Source organism: Patella vulgata, chromosome 1 (genome assembly GCF_932274485.2).
Source record: "Patella vulgata chromosome 1, xgPatVulg1.2, whole genome shotgun sequence".
Taxonomy (NCBI): Eukaryota; Metazoa; Mollusca; class Gastropoda; family Patellidae; genus Patella; species Patella vulgata.
In genome coordinates this window covers 3786186-3812173 of record NC_065879.2, presented here as the reverse complement: position 1 = coordinate 3812173, position 25988 = coordinate 3786186, and the positions used below count along the sequence as shown (strand labels likewise).

Below are 25988 nucleotides of genomic sequence, written 5' to 3'. Positions count from 1 at the left end.
CCGATATACTGAGAGGGCAATAATCTAATATCCGAGAGCCTAATGGTCTATTGTCCTGAGAGCCTAATGATCTAGTGTCCAGAGGTCGTAATGTTCTAGCATCTTGCGCGTGTAATGATCTACTATCTTAGTTGTTTAGACCTGGAAATGAAATGTTCTGCTCCGACTAGGCTAATGAATGCGTAACATACAGTGTGCTATGAGGGAAATTTTGCCCGAGCAGTGGCACTATGGTCTACTCTTATATCGAATTCCAACTGTCAAGGGATCTTTTACGTGTACGAAAATGTATACACGGACCTCGGTTTTTCGTACCATCCGAACGGCTAGACAGCTGTCCTTGTCAGACCCCCCGCCCTGCACCACTGACAAGGGGAAACCACGTTGGAAAATCCAGATGAACTTTCTCGGCCAATCCAGGGATCGAACACGTACGCGAGCTCCAGACTTGCGAGCCAGCGTCTTACTCACTTAGCCACCCTGGCTCCCTGTTTAGGCCTGGTACATGAACATCTATTTTAAATAGTAATAATTTTGCCGACTCTCTGTGAATAAGAGAGAGAGAGATGGGGTTTAACGTCCACTCGACACAAACTAGGCCATTTCGGGACTAACATATGGTTCAATTTATTCCCATAATTCGCTTGCTCGTAGGGGTCTTTAGCAGTGGGGGGAAACCAGAGGACCCGGAGAAAACCCACGAGGTTGGACAGGCGTCCCTACTCCTTGTCACGTACAACCGGGGATTCGAAACCACGCCAGTTGACTCAATGCAGCGCGCACGTGCTCTGTGAATAAACAATAAAAAAACAATTCATATGTGGATTTTTATTGATTTTTTTCTCAGTGTAAATTCAATGCGATTTCATGCCATAGTTTTGTTGCCATTTAACAAAACGGATTCAGATTAATATTGAAAAACACTATACAATACAAACCATGCTAACAGGTCCACACCACCGAAATCACAAAATAAATAGATGACACATATTAATTAATTGCACATTTATCTTTATCAAAAATATCGAGTCATCAAACTGGTTATCTATGCTAAGCCTGAGCAGAAAATGTTCATGATCGAACTCTGTCAAGGTTTTGAAGTACCTGGTAGTGAAACTATACACTAAGTTTCATCACTCTCAATCAGTTAGAATCAAAGTTATCTTGTCCCAAAGCATCGACCAAAGAAATTGGTTAGCTCTGCTTAGCCTTAGTGGAAAATGCGCATGGTCGAACTCTTTCATGGAATTCACCTAATAGACACCGAGTGTGAACATTCTACCTCAATTAAGGGGACAGTTATTGTGTTCCAAAGATTCGACCAATGAGACTGAAGTCTCTATCATCGAACTTAGTCAAGGTATTGGTGTAAAGAAACTATACACAAAGTTTCAACACTAACACTAAATCCAAAATCTCGACCAACGAAATTGCTTATTGCTCTACTTACCAGAGTCGAAAATGCTTATTATCGAACATAGTCAAGGTATTCATGTGATGAAACTATACACTAAGTTTCACCAATCTCACTTAACTAGAACCAAAGTTACAGTGCCCCAAAGCATCAACCAATCAAATTGTTTAGCTCTGCTTACCCTTAGCAGAAAATGCTCATCTTTCATCAAGGCCTCCACCGATTAAACACCAAGTTTGAACATTCTAGCTCAATTAGAAGGAGAGATATTGTGTCCCAAAAAGTTTGACGGACGGACAGATAGACAGGCAGGCAGGCAGACAGATCCATCTTAATAGTCCCCTGCTTTCTTCGAAAGGTAGAGGACAAAAAACATAATCTTACCAGGTACCCAATATCACCCTGTACACTCACCAGCAGTATTTTGGTGGATGGCTTTTTTGAAAATTCTGACAAGTTTGAAAATAAAATCCTTAAAACACTGAAATCAAGTTTCCTGTGATAGTGGCCGTAACATTGCGTTGTAGGACTCTGAATTTCGTGCTTAGGACTAACCACACAAATCTGAAAACATTTTAAAGCTGATATATAAAGCATTTCCAAAGTTCTAATGACAGTGGCGGTAATTCTGCAAATTATCATTGCACAATCCTGAATTTCAATAGGATTCCTCCTCAAGACAAGCTGAAAACTACCAGTCAGTGTACAACCAAGAAAATCTCAAAATCTCTGACCGGCAGAGTTTTTACAAGGGGCGTCAACTCTGTGACAAAAGTTTGGTTCAGGATAAATCAAGTACAGCGAATTTGGATGGCAAAAACTCTGACCTGTACACTAGAGGAATTACACAAATTGTGAACCGACAGAAATATATAGAGAGAAATGGGGTTTAACATCCACTTGACATAAACTAGGTCATTTCGGGACTAACATATGGTTCAATTTTATTTCAATTATTCGCTTGCGAGTAGGGGTCTTTAGCAGTGAGAGGAAACCGGAGGACCAGGAGAAAATCCACATGTTTGGACAGGCAACCCTACTCCTTGTCACGAACAACCAGGGGATCGAAACCACGCCAGTTGACTCAATGACAGACATTATCATACAACGCACACACGCTAAACATTCGGCCATCCAACCCCCACAGAAATATAATCATATGGACATGGATACAACCAATATACTCTCACATAAAATGTTAGCAAATAAAAAGCTGTAAAATTATACACAATGCTGTAAGTAGATGGACATATGTAAATAACTAGATCAAAGTATCAATATCTAAAAACTAGGAAGCATGATCACTGTCATTTATATAAATGGTATTATAAAAAAAAACTACAAGCTGACTGTACAGAATTTGTAAACTAACAAAGACAGAGTTTCAATGGCATTTAGTAATTGTAGGCTATAAACAGGTCTTCTTTCATATTCTTGAAGCAATGGCCCGAGAAATCCCTCTCTCGCCATTGCTGGATTGGCTTCTGATACTTGAGCTTTATGTTATGTAAACATATTTGGTCCAATTTGGAGCTCTGTTTTAAGCGTAATGCTTTTGTAACACAGTTAGCTATTGGTTGTTCATCGGACCATTGACCAGTCATAATTTGGAACAGAAATTTGCCTTCATTAAAACAGTGTTTAGTGGGATTAGGTATAATCAAACCAAACACTGCGAGGAGTATGGTCTTCTTTAGGTACATACAATTAAAAAGGGTATCTCTGGTTGGTCAGTATTAACCAAGTATTGTTGTGTATATTGAGGGTACTCGATTGAACGTTCCAGAATTAATTTTCTCAATCCCAAAAATAGTGACAATCGAATGAAAAGGGGTATTTCGGGCATGCATCGAATGGATAAGTAAATATATCAACCAACCATGACAGCCAAAACATATTTGATGTGTTTAATTACGTCGTCACGATTCTACTCACACAACCTCTGTTGTCGGGACTGACAAAACTGTCACAGGACTGAATTCCGGATGACTTGATTGCAATTCTGTCAATTTGGGATGTTCTGGACTGTGAATCGAGCACCCCCATATTTTCGTATTTTATCAATGCTTGATATTAAAATGACTAGAAAAGCCTAGTCGAAACGTCGCTCAGTAATTATATTCGACAGAATTGTGACCTGTTTATAACAAAGACGTTATTAGAAAACCATGAGATGGATAAAGAGAGAGTAAATTCTTCATACAGGCAAAAACTATTATAAGTAAAAGTATCAAACAATTCGTCACTGTGACAATATTATATAATATTCAAATTTTCACAGTTCATAGGTCATGTGGAGTCACTGGGGTAGACACATAAAAGTTCATTAAGTTCGGGACCGCAAACACACAATTTTCAGAGGAGGTTGTTCTGGAATTGATACAGAACAAATTCACAGCAGCACATTATTAATGAATAGTTTGATGAGATCAAAAATCTGATAAGGAGCACTGACAAAACACTTTAACGATGTCTATAGTCAATATATCGCGATTCCAGCAATTTCAGGCACAGTGTCGGGGGCTTAAAAACACTTAATTATCCAACATGAGAATCTGTTACATAAATTTTTATATTTCTCTGTACGTGATGACAAATGTATTCTCAATTTTAGTCAAGATATCCTCAAATACTGGTTGATTCCTTGTTCTCAGTAGAAATTCACAAATCGTCGTTTTCCAAATATCTGATTTATAATTTTAAACTCGTCCCTGTCAGAAGTTGTTGATGGTGTAATTCTTAAGAATGTTGGGTTTTATCGATATATTCATTCTGGTAGTTTAATCTTCAATTATACCACTTTCTTCTGTATAAATATGCGCCGACCATTTTCTTAAAATAATCTACAATCTTCTTTAATGTTTACAGCGTGGTGAAAAGATAATTCTTTTTTGATTCTTGATGAAAATTTCTGTTGAGATTAACAAAAGGTGGTTTGTCTTGATAATGCTCTTAATGACTTCTACTGATAAGCCTCTGTCTTCATTAGCCCAGTAGGAGCAGAACAGTGGGAAGTTATACACCATTTCATTTCATTCGATAAGCCTTATATCATCACATCTGGTTGGTACTTTAAAATTTCTTTTATCTTTAACTACATGTATGGTAGATGTAGATGTAATTGGTCTATTTTCTAATTGCAATTTAATTTTAAGATTATATACAATGATGATACAGTATGCTCATATACTTTCAATTCAAATTCATTATCGTAATATAAGCGTAGAAATATTTTAAAGTAAAATACAGTATTATATTCAATCAAAATATTACAACAATTTCTTGAAAATTTTCATAAAGAAATTCGACTCTTTTTTTCAAAATTTTGCAGATTGAGTAATAATTCTTGATATGCCTTTAACGGCTTTTAAGCGTTAATTTAAACTACATGTACGTAAGTTGTTGAGGCAGTTCTTTAAATATTTTGCTGGGTTTTTTTTAAAGAAAAATATGAATCATTTTCAACTACTTCATACAAAGAATTAGAAATAAAATCAACCAAATTAAGAACACCTCTTACTTTCTACTTCTACTCTTAGCAGCTGATAAATTTTATATTCAGATAATAAGCCTAATCATAATATTTTACTGCTTTTATTATATACAGATCAAATCCAATCTTAATATAGTTTCCCAGAATCAAATTGTTGATATATAATATAATTTGTCTTCTATTTAATGTACATCTAGTCTGTTCCATTTCCGTCTGTATATCCACGCAAGTCATTCCCATAATCCTTGTAAGACATATAGATATAGATTTCACTGAAAAATCGTCATTCCCGATTACGATAAAATCGTAGTCACTTTTTGATGGTATTCCTTCAATCTTTTTATTTCCATGTCTTCTTTTTTTTTTTATAAAAGTTTTATATTAAACCCATTTTATAAACCAATAGTATACTTTTACTTGATACAACCTGCGATAATTTTCCACCAATTTGTCTACGATCATCAAATTCAAGTCCAAACTATCCCTTCAAATTAGATATAAGTAGTGACATCCTTACTCTTTCTAGAACATCAAATAACACTTCTCACATAAAGGCAATACTTTCTGTTTTGCTAACCCTAGACATCTACATTTCATTTGCATCAAATCCCTGGTTTTCATCAAAAAAAAACTGCTATCGTTCATCGTATATTGAAGATCTTCGGTTATGTTATGTTTACTTGACCAATATTCATTATATGCTGAGTAGACTGTTATTTCATCAAAATCTATCATGGCCTATCAAATTAGTGATAATGCTGTATTCCTGTATTGTTTCCTCTGTGTTGTATTTCTCCTGGCATTCGCTATTATAATCTTAAAGCAGTAACAATTAACATTTATCTTGAAGGGCATCGCAGCTATTATAATCTTAAAGCAGTAACATCTATTCTGAGGTAGTTTTTCAACGGTTTTGTACTTGTGGTTTAACGTGATTCCATTCAACAAATAAACAGCATATAGCAACCCTCAAAAATATAGAACTCAATTCCTATTTCTTCTTAAAACATATTGAAAATATCTCTTGCAAATCGATCTGAAATCATTATTATCAATTTATTAACCACTGACTCCAAAGCCAGTTTGGTTTAGATGTGTCGATATGAATTCATTAATAAATCTTAAAAGATAATCCCATGGAAAGAATTGATGGTTTTCTGTACAATAAATTATTAAACACCGGCTCCAAATATCTAATTGATTCAAAATCAATAATATAACTGTGATTGCTGATTATGAAATTTATTATAAATTGTCACTGTGCCTGAATTATGCCTAAAATGAGTTTGCCCCAAACGCACTGAACTGTCTTAAAGTTCTGTATAGCCCTGTATAAACACATCCTTTATTCCTTAATATTATTGGAGTTTCCAAATTAATATAATTTGGTGAATCTTTCCTCTGTTTTCTTTAATTCCATTTTACTTTTAAATCATTCATTCATCTGACACAGATATCCCAATGTATTCCTAAAAATCTTTTTTACGTTACGATTGATCTTCAATGATGGTTCTCAGGTGAAACGTTTTTTAAACGATGATGAAAACTAAACCAGTTATTGCTTCTCTTTTTTTATGTCCTGCTCCTCTTTTGTATCATCTTCAGCTTTTGTTTCTTCTGCTTCTGTCGCTTTTTCTGGTCTTTCTGATGGTTCTGCAGACTTCTCTGGTGATTCAGAAGATTTTTCAACTTTCTTTTTCTCTTTTTTATCATCCGATTCCTCGGGAATCAATCGTCGAAGAACCTTATTGCTTATTTCTGGAACATCCTTTTTACCTTTACCAAGCAGATCTCTTATGTCATACTGTTTCCTAAAAAATATGGAGAAAATGTTTCTCTCAAATTTCGTACAGTGATTTCTGATAATAACCTACCCCCCAAGTTTACAAAGCATTCTCAGGCTTAAAGATACATTATGGGAGATTCGGTAACGAGTTGGCAGTTCTCACTATAATAGTTAAAAACTAAATAATGTAAAGGCAATTCGGTGAAAATTTTATTCAAATTGAGCCTCTATGAAGTGAGAACTAAGCGACTGAAATTCCCATAAGCCTCGGTCATCATTACTAAAGTCAGTACGATAAACAGCATAGTCTCGATTATCCATTTAATCGTTTAATCGAGAAAAGGAAAATTATGCAGTAAATCGGCTTACAATCCACTAAAGATCGCAGGCTAGCGCTGCCATCTAGAGTTGATTATGGCCTGGATAGGTTGATTAATGTCTAATTAATAATTTAGATAACATTTCAGGCCGAAAGAAAGACCTGAAATAGGCAGATTTAGCTCTTGCATAATGTATGTTTAAGTTAAGAATTTACTCAAAATTGTTTGTTTTATTTTAACTAAAATATAGCCCTTTGTTGTTTTAATGTATCAAATACATCAATAAGAAATCATATGCAAAGTGTTGTGTTTCTGGATCAAAGATATTTCTCATAAACAGTGATTGAAAGTTTTGAAAATTCTTAACTTAAGTCTGAGAATGCTTTGTGAACTCGGGGCCTAAACGATTCAAAATTTCAATATCATTTATCCTTATCATGGCCAGTCAAACAATATCGGCTAGTAGTGTAAAAACATGACTTTTTAGATCAATTGTGAATATGACATGCATGACTTTCAATTTTAATTATCATATTTTTCAGTGTACCAGTCGATACTTTTTTCCACGAAAGTTGGGCCTTTGTCAAATACTCCACATCAACTGATATATGGATGAAGATAAAAAAAAGTTACATCCCCAAAAAATAACTGTCTTCTAAATAGAAGCGAGAGAGAGGAAGAAATGGGGTTTAACGTCCACGAGACACAAACTAGGTCATTTCAGGACTAACATATGGTTCAATTTTATTTCAATAATTCGCTTGCTCGTAGGGGTCTTCAGCAGTGGAAGGAAACCAGAGGACCAGAAGAAAACCCTTGAGGTTGGACGGGGTGACCAAACTCCTTGTCACATACAACTGAGGAATCAAAACCACGCCAGTTGACTCAATGACAGACCTTATGATACAACGCGCATGCACTAACCATTTGGCCATCCAACCCCCCATAAATTCTAAACCCTGCTCACGGACATTAACTAAGAAATAAAATTAAGTAATTACATCGCTTCTAGTTCTTCGTCATATTCAGCTGTAGCTCTTGCCATTGCTCTGTGTTTACTCTCTAATCGATGGTGGTTGTGTTCGGCCAAATCCATCCACATTTCTTCACTCGGAATATACAGTTGCCATTTTGGTTTGGGGATGCCTCTCTTACTATAATAGTCTTTCTGTTCTCGTTCATAAGACGAATCTCTTTCGCGTTCTGGTTTTCTGTTGGCATATGTATCGCTCCTGGAGAATATAGTATAACAAATCATCAAATATATTCACCATACAGGTCACTGAAAAATATTTCTCTTACGCAACTGATCTGCAATAATACTAATGAAGATAGGCATATGCCATAGAGTGTATGTATACATGGGACCTCGGTTTTTCATATCATCCGAATGACTAGACAGCTGTCCTTGTCAGGCCCTTTGTCCTGCACCACTGACAAGGGATAAACCACGTCGGAAAATCCCAATGAAGCCAGCGTCTTACCGACTAAGCCATTGTGGTTCCCCCTTTATAGCAAAGTTACATAATCGAAACATAACTTAATAAAATAGTAACTAATAGGGCTGGCGGAAAATATCGATATTGCCGATAATCGTCGGTAAGCGTTTTAAAAATCGATTAAATTTTAAAATATCGATTAACGCTCAATTATAGGTACTTCACTTGTAAGAAGAAGTCCATAAAAAAAATCATTATCACTGGATTCTTTGTAACGCGTGCTTGGGCCTAGAACTGTAATTAAACAGAATAGTCATAATAAAACACACACATTTAGTTTTTTCACACGAGACACCACCGGCGAGAAATATTGGCCACTTATGTCATGATTAGATCCAATGGTTTCACGTAACAATGTGCCCGTTATTTTAACTCTTCATTTCTGGAATATTGCAATTATATGGATCTCCCAGTGACCAGGAGTCAAAAACATGAATTAAGCCATTGTACAGAGTGTTCTGTGCGCACGAGAAATCACTGCAAGAAATAAACTGTTACGGCGAACTGGATGAAGAATTTGTTTGATGTGATCAAAGGGAAATAACTACATTTTACTCATTATTATTCAGGTCATAAGCGACAAAGATATGGAGAGCAGTGGCATTTCGGTCTTCCAAACGAAGTTATTCGAGTTTCTTGAAACAGGATCGATTGCCAGCCCTAGTAACTAATACTAACTACACGTATGCCGTAACTGCCTGAGTGTATTAAAAATAAAGTAGAAGATTTGTACTTACGTTAGAAAAGTATCACTAATTATTTTCATGATATCTTCTAATCTATATTCCGGTGACCACATGCCATATTTCATTAAAGATTCACTATTCTTCTTTAAATCGTGATTCAATTTACATTTATCACCATCGGGACAACTACAAAATATAACAATTTACATTTATCACCTTCAGGACAGCTACAAAATATACATGAAATGAAATGGAGTTTAACGTCCTACTGTTCTGCTCCTAACCTGGGCTAATGAAGACGGGCATACGCCATACAGTGTGCTATGAGAGAAATTTTGCCCGGACAGCGGCACTACAGCCTACTCTTATATCGAACTGCCAAGGGATCTTTTACGTGCACGCCAATGTGTACACGGGACCTCGGTTTTTCATACCATCCGAACAACTAGACAGCTTTCCTTGTCAGCCCCTCCGTCCTGCATCACTGACAAGGGAGAACCATGCCGGAAAATCTGGATGAACTTTCTCGGCCAATGCAGGGATCGAACACCCGACCCACAAAATATACAACATAAAAATACAACATAAAAATATATTCTAACAAGGTTAATCCTTTCTAGGGGTAGCAAAAGAAACCTCTGATCTTTAGAATAATGAAATGGGGTTTAACATCCTACTGTTCTGCTCCGACTGGGCTAATGAGGGAAATTTGGCCCGGACAGCGGCGCTACAACCTACTCTTATATCGAATTCCGACTGTCAGGGGGTCTTTTACATGCACACCAATGTGTACAGGGACCTTGGTTTTTGTCCCATCCAAACGACTAGACAGCTGTCCTTTTCAAGCCCTACATCCTGCACCACTGACAACGGGAATCCACACCACTGAAAAATTCTGATGAACTTTCTCAGCCAATACCGGGAGCGAACCTGCGACCTCCAGGCTAGCAAGCAAGCGTGAAAGACAAATGAAAATGGGCAAGAACAATATACTCCCCATAAAAAGGATGTAAGTAGATCTCAAAGCTGTTAATTAGAGATTTACAGTGTTTTTTTTATACTATTCAAATGCCAGGGAGACAAACAACGAAAAGGCTTATATCCAATTCATGTAGTTTTTATTGCACGGATTGGATTTGGAAATATGTCTGTGGGTTATGGGATTGATTGTGTTCTAAGGGAGATAACTGCATTTAGATTTTAAATTTCTGTTAACAGTTATATATGGAACAGAAAGATTGTTAAAACCACCAGTCTCAATTTGTTGGAACACACTGAGGCGGTACTCAATTGAACATTCTGGAATTGAATTCTCTCAATCCCCAAAATAGTGACAATCGATTGAAAAAGGGGTATTTCGGGCCACAACGCATGCATCAACTGGATAAGTAAATATCCCAACCAAACATGCAGTTGAAACATATTCGTTGTGTTTAATTACGTCACAATTCTACTCACACCACCTCCATTGTCAGGACTGACTGAACTGTGACAGTACTGAATTCCGTGTTACTCAATTGCAATTCTGTCAATTCGGGACGTTCTGGACTGTGAATCGAGCATCCCAAAAATGCTGTAAGCCATGGGAGATCACTCTATTTACAGTTTCTAATCTACTTGTGATCCAGGAAATAGTTCAGAGTAGAACATATAGATGATATAGCTAATCCTTAAACAGTCAAACTGAACATACATGTACACAAGCTCTGAACTCTATGAATCTTTGAATTTCAACTGTCATGGGTTCTTATAGTATGCCAGACAAGGTGTACAGAGGAGAACCTACCCCTAAATTTTCCATTTCTTTTGCAAGTGCAAGATTGAGAAAGAAATGGGGTTTAACGTCCACTCGAAACAAACTAGGTCATTTCATAATGAATATGGTTCAATTTTATTTCCATAATTCATTTGCATGTAGGGGTTTTTAGCAGTGGGAGGAAACGGGAGGACCCAGAGAAAACCCACGAGGTTTGACAGACGACCCTACTCCTTGTCACGTACAACCAGGGAATGCCAGTTGACATAATGACAGACCTTATGATACAGCCCACATGCGCTAACCATTTGGCCATTCCCCCCCCCACCCTCCATTCCATCTGAATGACTACACATTCACAGGTAAAATAAGAATAAAGTCAGAGCTTTTAGGTAATAAGTGTAGTTTCAGGATCATTTTAATCTAATGTTTGCAATACAGTACATGTATCTGCACAAAAAAATATGTTTTTTATACCAGCACAAAATAATATTTTTTTTATAATGTATGTACTTACCTCTTCTTACCCTCCAGTAATGACTGACACAAATGTATAAAATGACAATTTTCTGCTGTCCATTTATTACAACCTCTGTTCACATTGTAGTACCAACATATTGGCGGTAATGTTGATGGTGTTCGGAACTCGAAGTTTGTAAGTAGTGCTCTGACGGCATCAAATGAGAATGTATGTAGGAGATTGTGTCTCAGAGCTTCTTGATTGTGAGATGAATGTATACTGTGTGTAAAAATACATACTCTACCATCAGGGGCATTACATTTAGCCAACAGATGAAACCTGAAAAATATCATCACACATAACAAAATATTCTAATATTCCACCCAATAAATATGGGTTGCCGATCAACAAAACATACATGTACATGTACATCCACCAGCAGCTAAGTCAACTGAGACGTTTCAAACATTTCAAAAAGATTATAATTCAAGACTGAGGTACAGTACGCTACAGACGTAATGTAAATTTGAATACCGTACGGGAATTGAAAATGAAAAATAGCGAGTTGCACCCATTTTTTTGTATTCAGAACACGATATGCTACATAACATAAAACTATTCGTAGTTGAAGTTTATTAAAGTTACAATTTCATATTTTTAAGTTATATTTTTAAAATTTATTAAAATAAAGCCTTAAAATAGATGGTTATCTATAAACAGTCCTACCTTGTTAAAGAATAATCCTATTAATCCTATAATTCACTATTGCCAGTTGTGAAATTGGCAAAAATATCATTTTCAACTTTAAATTCAAATGATTGAAGATAGCTATTCCATGGCGGAGGGGAATAGAAAAACAAGGGAGGTAATTGTGTTATTATTTCTGGAGTCAAGGATTTTTAAGTGGGAGAATAATACCTATGATCGTATAATAGTGAGTTGACAACCTATTGGGCAAAAGACATGGAAATAATTATGTTTTGACTTTCTTAGAAAATATGAAATGATCGCTTTAAAGGGAATGAAAGCACCCCGTCCCCAACCCACCCATACACACATAAACATTAGAAATTATGGCCTATAGAGATGGTTCAATACAGTACTGTGAAAATTTACTTATTTGCTATTCAATCAAGAGTAACTGCTAATCTATTTTCAGATTGATTAGCACTTTTATTTTCAACTTCCAATAATTGCTTAACATATAGTATATACCCAGGTTACCAGGCAACGAACGTATCAATCTCAGAGGCGTCTCTGCATGACACAGTTTGGAACTGATCAGGAGATGACAGTTCTAATTGGACCCTAATATAAAGACAGATTGCGTTTTATATAAAGTTAACTGAATCATATATTATGTAACTTGGATCCAAGAGTGACAACAAGGAATTATAAACAGGTAGGCTGACAGACAGGTGACAACAAGGAATTATTAACAGGTAGGCCAACAGACAGGTGACAACAAAAGGTGGGAATATAAATTTGGATCTGATTAAAACACAGATCCTATTTTGTTTCGTATTTTTTTATAGTTCAAAATTTCGTTTTACTTGTCTTTTTTCTGGATGATGTGAGGGATTAGCCAATCAAATGGTCAGTTCTGAGTTACGGTGAGTTTTTGGAGTGAGGTGCACAGAATTTTGGGTAAACCACTAGGAACGTCAACGCTGATTAATAAATCAATGTCTGACGTAATAAGGTCAAAAGCCTCTCGTATGACACCTGATGCAACCTTCCACTACAACTGGTCAGATCTTCACGTAGTGTAGGCGGGTCGAAAGTATGTGTATAAAAAAACGAAATATAGATCTATATTTTAATCCGATTGAATTTGGATGGAACTACCTGTATCTAACGATCGTAAAATTTCCATTTGTGGCATTTCCCTTGTAACTGTAAGTATTTTTGATGAGAGATTTGACAAATATGATAGTAGTAAAACTTACTTGCAAATATGAAGAGCATTACACTTGTATCGGCAGGAACGAATATTGGTATTATATTTTAGACAGAGAGTCAACTTGGGTCGAGCCACAACAATAATATTTTCAAGATGCGTTAAATCCTCCTTATCCATCAACTCGTCATCTTGGTCTGTTTTTTCCTCAACATTCTCGTCATTATCATCCACGTTTCCCTCTTTTTCAATTTTTATTTTAACTTTTTCTGGTTTATCGTGCCCTGATTTATCTGTATTACCGTTCTTTTCTTCATCCTCATCCTCGTCTTTAGGTGGTAAAGAATCAGGATCGGGTTCAATGATCTCAAATACGTTATCATCATCAACAAAACTCTGTAGAAACTCCAAAAATAATTCTGATGATACGAACATCAGTTTTATATCCATCAAATCATACTCTAATTCGCTGAGCTTACATCTGAAGTCGGGTTTTGTAACGAGGATGCCTAGAGCTTTGCTCGCAATAAAATCTCTTTGATCAATGGTCATTTTTTCAAATAATTTTTCATCAATAACTTGAGTTTCGATTTCCTCTTCTTCTTTGGAAGCTATGTGCTCTTTTCTCTCGGTTGGAGCATTTGGACTTGTGGAATTCCTTATATTTGAAATGAAATCTGAAATACTACGTTTATCGGTATCTCTCTCAGATCTGTGTCTACTTGAAGATCCATCTTTTCGACGAGAATCGGAAGGTCTATGCGGACTCCTACTCCTACTTTTTGAACGATAACGACGTCCCCTCTGTTCTCTTATCTCATTCATACGACGCTCTCTAAACCCTTCACCGCGATTATCAAATCTGTCTCGAAAATTGTGGTCGAAAGGTCGACCTCTGAAACCGAACCCCCTTGACCTAAAACCTCCTCTACCTCTAAATCCTCCACCTCTAGGTTCAAAATGTTGACGTTTAGGATAAGGATCGTCTCGTGATGAACTATGGTAGTCATCATTCCTTTTGTAATCATTCTGATAATTGCTGGGTACTTCCCGCTCGGAAGAATACTTGCGCTTGGCTCGGTTATCACTGTATTCTCTATAATTATCGCTTTTTTTATAACTACGATCACCTTGATTACTCCAGCTATCGTTAAAACTTTCTCTGTTTCCTTTAAAATCGTCTATACGACTCTTTCGACTATTATCTCTGTACACCCCCCCACCATCACGACCTTTAAAATTTGAATATTGTTTGCGGTCCCGATCACCATGCCATTTGTCGGAACGGTCATTTAAATTATCATGTCTTTTGTCATTATAATCATGCTGTCGTCTCCCCCTTTCTTGTTCACTAGAAATTGTGATTTTTAAACTCTCGCTGTTGTAATTACCTCTTCCTCTATAAGACCCTCTACGGAATGAGTCATTATCCTTTCTGTAAGACATTGTAAAAGTTTGTCTCTTATTTTATTAATAAATCTTTTATTTTCAATCAATTCCTCAGTCTTTATTCATTAACAATTAATAGTACAAAACCATACAAGATCTGAAAATATAATAATAGAAAATTGTTAAAAATCTGTTTTTGCCCGAGAATGGAACTGAACCTTAAAGGAGCTAAATCGCTAATATTTGGGACCTAGAAATTGACACAAATGGTACGCAACGCATATAAAAATGTAATATGAATGTATATAAACTGATTTACATTCAATAAGTTTTCATTTTTACTCTAATTTCAAATCAGTTATGTTCGGCAAAATACGCCAGAAGTCTCAATCGAATGGCAATCTCTGGCGTCTGGTTATTCCAGCCTACACAGATAGTATTTATTGCGCATGCTCTCTAGATATGTAAGACTATGGCGTGGAATATGTCTAGGTTCGTTCTTCGAGTCCCTTGTTCAAATGGTGCTGAAACGCATTATGGTACACAATTCGTGTACCAATGGTAAACTGTTTATTTTGTCTTAAATATTGGACGCCCATCTTTTCCCGGTAAGATCACAACATCAAAATTGATTTAAATTGACCAATAATTTGAGTTTTCAATGTCGAAGACTTTGGATTATAGGCCCCATCGAGTTGGGAGACTTTAGCTACTTTAAAGATTCTTGTCAAGAAAATTTTATCATGTTTATGATTACCAATACTTGTACAATGATGATGCCGGAGACTATATCATAACAAAGTCAATATTACTTTCATCATGTAAGGCTAGGTTTTAGAATCTGTAGGCCTACACCATGTTGTATACACTCATTCTTCCCACGCGTAATCGCTCATTGGAACCGCTTATCGGACCAAGTTCTCCAGTTGAACTCACTGGACAGCTTTAAGGAAGCATTACAATTAGGCGTGGGTGTGTAACCCGAGCCATTAAATGTATTGTGTACATACAAGTTGAACTTTTTAATCTTTCACGCTATGGGGGAACATCCGACCTCGCGCATGTACAGTTCACCCAGGACATTCATGTCATGTCCAACATAGGATTTTGTGAAGTATCTCATTGAAGTTGAAGGTGTTAAGATTCTGTACACCACTCTGAACGATTTACTCAATGCTATCTTGTACCACCACAGAGTATTACTGACACTTCATAAACAAATGTGATAATTGATCGTGAGAAACTTGCAAAAAAAAAAAAAATACTGCAAATGAGATGGTCAATTAATATTTCAGATACTGGTCAATGTCTCACCATTCTTATTATCTCCCTTGATCACACAATACTAACCCATATTTCTGTAAAATAATGAGCCAATGCTATCAAAAATGAGACAAATAAAGTACAATTATTTGAATTTAGTTGTTTGTTGAAAATAAATTATTTATTGCCCATCCGTTTTATCACAGACACTAAATACTATATAATAAATACTTAGTACGTAGTACATTGCACAAGTAGTAGGTCTTACCGGGTAGTACAGGTTTTTGGGGAATTCACACTCACAGATTGATATTAAAATAGCCTACATTGAAGAATTCTGCCAGAAGCGATATTCATAATGTACCGTTTACAGTAAACATCTGGCCGTATAGGCCTACGTGTTTAAACAAATTAGTTAGATTCTATAAGATTTCCAAACACTGAATGCAATGGACTCAATGATAACTTTTTTTCATTTAAAAAAACAACAATAATTACAATCTGCATCAAATACACAAAAAAATGTAAACACGTTGCCTTGTTACTAAACATTCAACCAGATGTGTAGAGTTTAGATCTATATTTGGTCATAGATAATTTTAAACATTCAAAAACGTCAATATAAACAATATTTATTACTAATACTACCGTATTCACATGTAGCCTACCGTACATACCCACAGTTAAAAATGGCGTCAATCTATGATGGTAGTCGCAATTATCAGGACTTACAATAATCGAACAAAAGCTGAACCATAGAAATATATTTCTATGAGCTGAACAGTCATGAGCTATGGCATGTCAATAGCTGCAATACAATATAAACATGTTCATAAATTTATAACAATATGACAAATAATATAATATTATATATTTACAAATAAAACATACGGTAATTTTAATCCAGCTATTCATGTATTTACTAACAGGACAAACAGTATAACGTACATACACATTTTGATAATGACACAGCATTCAGCACAATTATGATGCATGAATAAATATTCAGGGCCGTATGTAGGATTTTAAAAGTGGGGGTGCAGCAGAGTGGTGGGGCGCCATAGCCTCACGTATGTGATATAAAAAAGTTTCGATCAAACCCATTGGCGTGTGGGCGCCCTTAAAACCGATCGACTGATCAGTGCCTTAAGAGCACCATTGTGTGATCATGTTTTGATGCAATAAACATCTTATCTTATATTATCTTATCTAATCAAGTGTATTATTTTATAATTGAAAGATTGTCAAATAATTTTTTTTTTTTTTTTTGATGTGGTGGGGGCGCAATTTCTCGGGGCACCTTATTTTTCTGGGGGTGCAATGTACCCCCCGCACCCCCGCTAAATACGACCCTAAAATATTATAAATACATAAATAACGAGAAGACTTAGTATAGGTATTTACATGGAATTATGAAATGAAATGAAATGGAGTTTAACGTCCTACTGTTCTGCTCCTAACCTGGGCTAATGAAGACGGGCATACGCCATACAGTGTGCTATGAGGGAAATTTTTGCCCGGACAGCGGCACTACGGCCTACTCTTATATCGAATTCCAACTGCCAAGGGATCTTTTACGTGCACGCCAATGTGTACACGGGACCTCGGTTTTTCGTCCCATCCGAACGACTAGACAGCTTTCCTTGTCAGCCCCTCCGTCCTGCATCACACATGGAATTATGATAGGAATGCTAGATTATATAAATCAAGTAATAACATATGGAATGAAATATATTAATTCGTGGAAATCAATAAAATGCGTATATAAACGGGATCAGAACAATCTGATTGAAATACAGATCTATATATATTTCGTTTCGTTGTTTTATACTTTCGATGGCCTACACACTGATCCGCAGTGAATATTTGCTTGGCCGCGACAATCACTGATAAGGATGACATTGATGCGGCTTAATGAGCTAGAAATATTAACTTTTTTCCTGCGACAAATTAAATTCTAAAACATTTTTTGTATATATTGGAAAAATAAATAAAGGCGTTTGACGTATTTGTAGGTAAAAATTATTTCCGATTTAGTGTAAATGGGTATTAAAATGACTAAAATGCAGCATTCTCTCCGAAGCAGTTATGTCTTATGTAAACAATGCACGCGCCACTCAGCCAATGATTCACACCGCGTGCTGTGACAGCACTTGTTAAGGCAGTCATCTATGACAGAGATATTATACGAGACTCGTAATTCTCTATGAAACAGATTGGGCCTACACTACATGGAAAGACAAGTAAAACGAAATTTTGAACTATAAAAACGAAACGAAATAGGATCTGTGTTTTAACCAGCAGATTGGGATCAGAACAAATTATACAATTCATGGAAATCTTCTCCCAGGAAAATCTAAAATATTTACAATTACCACTGAGATTTGATTTAATGCATAGTTTTATCCATATATACATGCTACCTTAGGAAATGAAATGAAATGAAATGGAGTTTAACGTTACTGTTCTGCTCCGAACTGGGCTAATGAAGACGGGCATACGCCATACAGTGTGCTATGAGGGAAATTTTGCCCGGACAGCGGCACTGCGGCCTATCGAATTCCAACTGTCAAGGGATCTTTCACGTGTACGCCAATGTGTATACACGGGACCTCGGTTTATCGTTCCATCCAAACGACTAGACAGCTGCCCTTGTCCTGCATCACTGACAAGGGGAACCACGCCGGAAAATCGGGATGAACTTTCTCGGCCAATGCAGGGATCGATCGAACACCCGACGACCAGGCTACAGAACCAGCATCTTACTCACTTAGCCACCGTGATCCCCTAGTGATAAAACACTGAAGAATTACAATAATAGCTACAAAATACATGTGAATCTTTTTATGGTGAGAAATATACGAATAAAAGATTTAGGAAATAGTGTAGAACTATTTTTTTTCACTATTATATCACAAACAGTGAAAAGTGGAACACTGAAATCTTATTACCGAACAGTTTTTCTGTATTTTCGAGGTGACGTGAAAACACGTGCGTTCTAATAATGGACAGAAATTTCGTGTAGCAATCAGTGGCAGTTGGGTTTTATATAATTATGTTGTAAGGTTTCCAGGCGCGGACCCCCCCCCCCCCCCTGCTCAGGCTTGAAAATTTGACGGGCCCGAGAAACTTAAATCTAAAAGCCTGAATCTGACAAAATCTGTTTAATCTTGTGTAAAATTCCCTGTAAACCTCTACATTTATGATTAAGCCTGTGAAACTATTGCAAGCTATATTATTTATTTTTATGCTCTGAAAGTAAAAACAGTAAACCAAGTCTATAGACTTTTCGTCTGTGAAAGTTTTGTGCTCTGGAAAACCCCGACCAACTTTCCTATACTTAAATGGACTGGTTACTCTAATATTAAATTGATACTGCTAATAAAGCTTGTTAAGAACAACCATAATATGATATCTGAAGATATTTTGTTCATCAACATTTTAAGGACATTTTATGCGATTTTATTGGCGATTTTTAGACCTGTAATTTTGGAATTTACCTTCCTTAAATACGTCAGAATGCACCAAATTGAATCTAATTTACCAAAATTTTCGGGGGGGGGGGGGGGAGGGCCCCCAGACCACCCGTTACAACGATTAGCGCATTCGGCGTTCGCGCCGGTGGGCGCAATTAGTTAAGCAATTATCCAACCTAGACCCCCCCCCCTCCCCTGGATCCGCGCCTGGTTTCACCTTTATTTCAATGGGAATCGGTTTATTATATTATGTTAAGCTATGTACAGTACAGTTTTGGGGTCGATGAAATTGGAAATTAAGAGAGTTTATAGGCCAATAACTTTTTTGTCATCAAATCATAACAAAACCTGCCCAAAGGAAGTCCGTCGATCCACCACTGTGGCTGGAGCAAGAAGCAGACAGTGTAGCATGGGGAAGTGCAAATGTTGTATTTAATTAGGGGTTTCGAAGCCAAAAGGTTATAACTATACACTAGACATGTCCGGAGATTTTTCATTTGAAACTCTTCTGGGCCCCAATCATAATAACAAGAAACGTACTAATAATGAGCTCATTATAGACGGACCAAGAACTGTTAATTCAATTCGATTATTTTACGTCTGGACGTTCAAAGTCAAATTTCAAGGGAGGTAACTATACTATCGGCCATTTGGAATCAGACTGGTAATACCATGCACATTCCACATTGATCAGCAGTGCATATTCGCTAGGCCGCTACAATCACTGATAGGGATGACATTGATGCGGGTTAATCATGTTCCAGAAGCAACGACCGCGAGTTTTACAACATCAGTTATATAGAGGGATAACTCGTGTTTTCCTTTTGCGTTCGTCATTTCCGATTGTTGAAGCATTGATTACGCCTCTATCGTAGCAATGATCTCTGTGATAAAATAATATTTGGAACGTGTTTAACCAGTTCTATCACATATGTGATAATGACTGGCACCAATATTGTCCTTTAATCCTATATAACACACTACTGTATTATGTAGTGAAAGGTTACATTTTTAGGTCTCGGGTCAATATCCAATAAAACTGCCAAATAGAGAGAGAGTGAGAGAGAGAGAGAGAGAGAGAGAGAGAGAGAGACTAACATATGGTTCAATTTTATATCAATAATTTAATTCGCGTGCGCGTAGGGGTCTTTAGCAGTGGGGGGAAACCGCAGGAACCGGAGAAAACCCACGAGGTTAGGTACGCGACCCTACTCCTTAGCACGTACAACTAGGGAATGGAAACGACGCAAGTTGACTCAATGACAGACCTTATGATACAGCGCGCACGAGCTAACCATTCGGCCACCCAATCCCCCATCAAATAAAGATATAACAATTACTCTTTTTAAGTGCTACATGTATGTGTTGAGCATGACGCACAATACTAGATCTTTGTACGATCTGAGAAATATCTTTCTCTAGGGTTAGGGTTAGGGTTCGGGTTAGGTTTATAAATTACATGTCAAACGTACAAATTGAAGCTGTAACAACGGTGGATTGTGGCTAAAATTATTCTGAAGGGTGGGTTAGGGTTAGGTTTATAAATTACATGTCAAACGTACAAATTGAAGCTGTAACAACGGTGGATTGTGGCTAAAATTATTCTGAAGGGTGGGTTAGGGTTAGACTTGTGGGTATAAACACGGAAAGATATTTCTGATAGGAAAGATCTAGTATCGTGCGAGTATGACAGTCAATTACGCCATTTTTTGTCATATTATGGAGGGATATGGCCGCCAAATTGGTAATCTGGTTCCCGAACCCTCTCTCCCCTTAAAATTGCGTTTCGTTTTGGTTCCGCCAAACCAAGAAGAGAGAACATTCTCGCCGCCAACCAAAAAGGAGAGAACGGATTCTGCAACCAGATTACCCAATTGGATTTTAGAAAGTGAATACTTATTTTAAATTCGGGTTTGTCGACCCCAAAACCCTATAAAGGACACCCAAGAAGGCCTATTCAAAGTGTTTATAATACAATATCGTGGAAAAAAGTCGAAATTCACTTGAAAATGGCCGCCTTTTTGGAAAATGGACGATCCCCGACGAAAAAATAGTACTAGGTAAAAAAATTTGCAAAAAATGATTTTTTCAACTCAGTTCGCCTTGAAAAAAACCTACACATCATTTCGATATATTTTTTCCCATCCCTAAGTATATATAATATATTATAGCATTTACTTGACAATTATGACTATTTTCATCGGGCCCTAAATCGAGTTTTTGCAAACACTTTTCTTGAAACTCTTGGATTTGTGTTCCTGGTATTATAAGCTTTCCAAAAATGTAGTTTGTTTAGCTTCGAGGACCTTGTAGCGGAATTTCACGCTAGAAATTTTGGCTACAGGCCTAAATCGCAATAACACACCAGATGAACCCATTTGAAACCGTATTTCACTCTATTCAAATTGCTGTATTGAACGAGATAAATATTCTTTTTAAGAAGCTAATTTGATTACTTAAAGGCTCAATACCACTCTTGTTGTAACTGAATAATATGTCCCAATCTTTATTCTGGTCAACAAATTGTACTATTTTACAATATTCCAAGTAATTGACGATACAAATTTCATCTTAACACACCTTATTTAAAAATCCAACATAATGGTTTGAAACGTCTAACGTAAACCTTTTCAAATGAAACTTCGATTTAAAAATATTTTCGAACCCTCTGGACAAGTAAAATAGGATGTAATGGATAATTTACACAACAGGTAGGACACTTAAACATCTAGTACTTAGATAGAGATATTATTTATTTTCTGGAGCTTTCAAGCCAGCAAGAGTGTTATTGTCCCTTTAAGTGCCATAACTTTTTTTTATTATTTTAACTGTTTTTGTGCCCTGCACGTCCCAAGCTCCGTACACAAACTCTGGAGAAAACACGAAAAATATAAGACTGAAGCAGAAAAAACATTTTAATACGTTAATCGATCTTGCGACGAGAATTATTTCAAATTATTATCGTAATTCAATACTTAAAATCATTATTACCATCATTAAAGTAGCTAAGTCTCTAATTCAATGACATCCAAAGCCTTTGAAAACACGATTTATTTGTCAATTTAAATCAATATTGATGTTGTCATCTTACTGGGAAAAGATGGGCTTTTGATATCCAATATTTAATACAAAGTAAACATTTTACCATTGGTACACGAATCGTGTAACATAATGCGTTTCATCGCCATTTGTAACAAGGGACCCGAAGAACGAGGTTAGACATATTCCACAAGTCATGCCAAACGGTGACGCAATATTCTTATCTGGAGAGCATGAGCAGTAAATACTATCGGTATAGACTGGAATAACCAGACGCTATTCCGCTCAACATAACTGATTTGAAATTAGAGTAAAAACGGAAATGATTAAATGTAAATCAATTTATTTACGTTCATATTACATTATTATATGCGTAGCGACCCATTTGTGTTCATTTCTAGGTCCCAAATATGAGCGATTTAGCTCCTTTAATTCATATTTTGACACTGTATTTAAAATTCAAATAGGCCTATGTCCAAGCTGTTGTAACTCTATAATGAACGCCCTATTTAGATAGTGATATATTGATTCGCGTTGCTGTATCGGATATGGGAAAATATAATTTATGTATTAGTTTATTTCTTTAAGAGAATTAATTACGCACACCATACAGTTTCTGCAATACCAGGATTTAAAGTACCGGGTGACACAAAAAAAGCGTTCATCACCTAAACTTGAATAACGAAGAGGGGTCGTCAGGGACCTCCAGTGGTTCCAGCAGGATGGTGCCACCCCCCACACCTCAAACGAATCATTGGCATGGCTACAGCACCGTTTCCCTGACCGACTGATCAGCCGCAGGTGTGACCCGGAGGGGTCGCCGCATTCACCGTACTTGAACGCCCCAGATTTTTATCTGTGGGGATACCTTAAGGACAGGGTGTATGGCTTGATAATGACTAGAGAAGCCTAGTCGAAACGTCGCTCAGTAAAAAGCAGTAATTGTATTCCATAGAATTGTGACCCGTATAACCCCCAGACTATCCCTGATCTGAAGGCAGCAATCACCGCAGCAATAAAAGCGATCCCAAGGGAAGAATGTGGGAGGGTCATCGAGAATTTTGCCCGCCGGATCCAAATGTGCTTGCAGCACCGGGGAGCTCATTTAGAGCACATTTTTTGAGCGCCAGTTAAACAAAGAGTTTTTGTGGTACAGACTTGAAACTTTGGAGATGTCTGCTACATATAGACTTAACCTAATGTAGCTGAATTTTTGTGTTAATCTAAATAAAACATTGAAAACATGAATTACTTGTCAATTTAAATCAACATTGATGTTGTGATCTTACCGGGAAAAGATGGGCTTCTGATATCCAATATTTAAGACAAAACCAACATTTAACCATTGGTACACGAATCGTGTACCAGAATGCGTTTCAGCCCCATTTGTAACGAGGGACTCAAAGAACGGGGCTAGACATCTTCCGCAAGTCATGTCAAACGGTGACAACATATTCTTATTTGGAGAGCATGCGCAATAAATACTATCTGTGTAGACTAGAATAACCAGACGCTAGAGCTTGCCATTCGATTGAGACTTCTGGAGTATTCCGCCGAAGATAACTGATTAGAAATTACAGTAACGATTGAATGTAAATTAGTTTATATACATTCATATTACATGTATTGCGACCCATTTGTGTCTATTCTTAGGTCCCAAATATTAGCGATACGCGGTCAATATCTCGCCAAAAAGAGAAATCCAATCTGAGTCTACGCTCTAAACTATTTAAAGGAGCTAAGTCGCTAATATTTTGGACCTAGAAATTGACACAGATGGGTCGCAACGTATACAATAATGTAACATGAATGTATATAAATTGATTTACATTCAATCGTTTCTGTTTTTACTGTAATTTTTAATCAGTTAGGTTCGGCGAAATACTCCTGTATTCTCAATCGAATTTCAATAGCGTCTGGTTATTCCAGTCTACGCCGATATTATTTATTGGACTTGCTCTCCAGATAAGAATATAGCGTCACCGTTTGACATGACTTGTGGAATATGCCTAGTCTCGTTTTTCGAGTCCCTTATTACAAATAGCGCTGAAACGCATTATGGTACACGATTCGTGTACCAATTGTAAAATGTTTATTCTGTCTTAAATATTGGATATCAGAAGACCACCTTTTCCCGGTAAGATCACAACATCAATGTTGATTTAAACCGACAAATAAATCGTGTTTTCAATGTCGAAGATTTTGGATGATATTGAGTTAGAGACGTACCTACTTTAAATCCGAATACGAAAGAATGTCAAAAGTTCAAAAAGGTATAAATAGTGCTATTATGTGTTCTACCAAAAATTAAGCCTATTTTGTCTGGCGGACAGCAGCACCACTTCCAATGAATCCCGTGCAATGGAATCTTCTAAAGTGTGGCCTTGGATTTTGCCTGTTCGTTACTTAATTTAAAGGAGCTAAATCGCTAATTTTTTGGGCCTAGAAATTGGCACAAATGGGTCGCAACACATATAATAATGTAATATGAATTTATATAAACTGTTTTACATTCAATCGTTTCCGTTTTACTGTGGATTGTCATCAGTTATGTTCGGCGAAATACGCCAGAAGTCTCAACCGAAAGACAGTTTCTAGCGTCTGGTTATTCCAGTCTACACCGATAGTATATATTGCGCATGCTCTCCAAATAAGAATATGGCATCACCGTTTGACATGACTTGTGGAATATGTCTAGCCTCATTCTTTGAGCACCTTGTTACAAATGGCGCTGAAACGCATTATGGTACACGATTCGTGTACCAATGGTAAACTGTTTATTTTGTTCTAAATATTGGATACCAAAAGCCCATCTTTTCCAGGTAAGACCACAACACCAATGCTGATTTAAATTGCAAAACAAAATCGTGTTTTCAATGTCGAAGATTTTGGATGATATTGACCTAGCCACTTTAAATATTCTAGAACGATTATGTAATATATGCTAACAATGAAACTTATATATTCCGTTCTTGAAATATAACATCGCAGATTAAAAAAAACAAACCAAAAAGCCAAACCGCAAGCAAATAATTATTTATTTCACTATGACTGTTATCGATTTTAAACTTAAGGCTCACAGTCATTGACCTTTTATTCATATTTACTCTTATATCCACGGCAACGCACGTGTTGAATATTGATGGAAAAACAGTTGATTTATTATGTTTGAATTCAAGCTAGAAAACCCCCACTAAGAAGAATGGACTGTTGAAACTATGAATAACAACATAAAATTGTTATAGAAATCAGTACAGTCAACTCACACGTGAACAGTCGATTTCCACACGTTAATGTGTGTGAAATAGCTTTATTTAACGTCCGCTTCCACCGAGATGATATCGCAGAAAATCATGGGAAGGCGTTTATGTAAGTGTTTTTGTTTACGAAGTTTATAAAGTGTGGGTACGATTAGAAAGTTGTATTTTACTTAAATTCTAGTATATTGCCAAATCTTTTCGTTAAAGCCAGCTCAATTTTTGTCAAGGTCGCTGTGATGTCAATAAG

The 25988-nt window shown here is 36.6% G+C and overlaps 1 protein-coding gene across 4 annotated transcripts; it reads right to left on the bottom strand.

Moving 5' to 3' along the window:
* Nucleotides 1–813: 813 nt before the first annotated feature.
* On the bottom strand, nt 814–16671 carry LOC126808480 (uncharacterized). 4 transcript variants are annotated; one of them, XM_050533215.1, is made up of 7 exons: nt 16644–16666; nt 16018–16061; nt 13364–14860; nt 11472–11753; nt 9250–9384; nt 8015–8245; nt 814–6718 (listed from the first exon to the last, which is right to left on the bottom strand). In XM_050533215.1, the coding sequence occupies exons 3-7, from the start codon at nt 14758–14760 to the stop codon at nt 6463–6465; spliced, it is 2301 nt and encodes a 766-aa protein (XP_050389172.1). In that variant the 5' UTR covers nt 14761–14860; nt 16018–16061; nt 16644–16666; the 3' UTR covers nt 814–6462. The 4 variants fall into 4 exon arrangements, with proteins under 4 accessions (XP_050389172.1, XP_050389175.1, XP_050389174.1 ...); XM_050533218.1 differs by lacking the exon at nt 16018–16061 and having other exon boundaries at nt 16644–16671; XM_050533217.2 differs by lacking the exons at nt 16018–16061; nt 16644–16666 and adding an exon at nt 16615–16643.
* Between the last annotated feature and the right edge of the window lie 9317 nt (nt 16672–25988).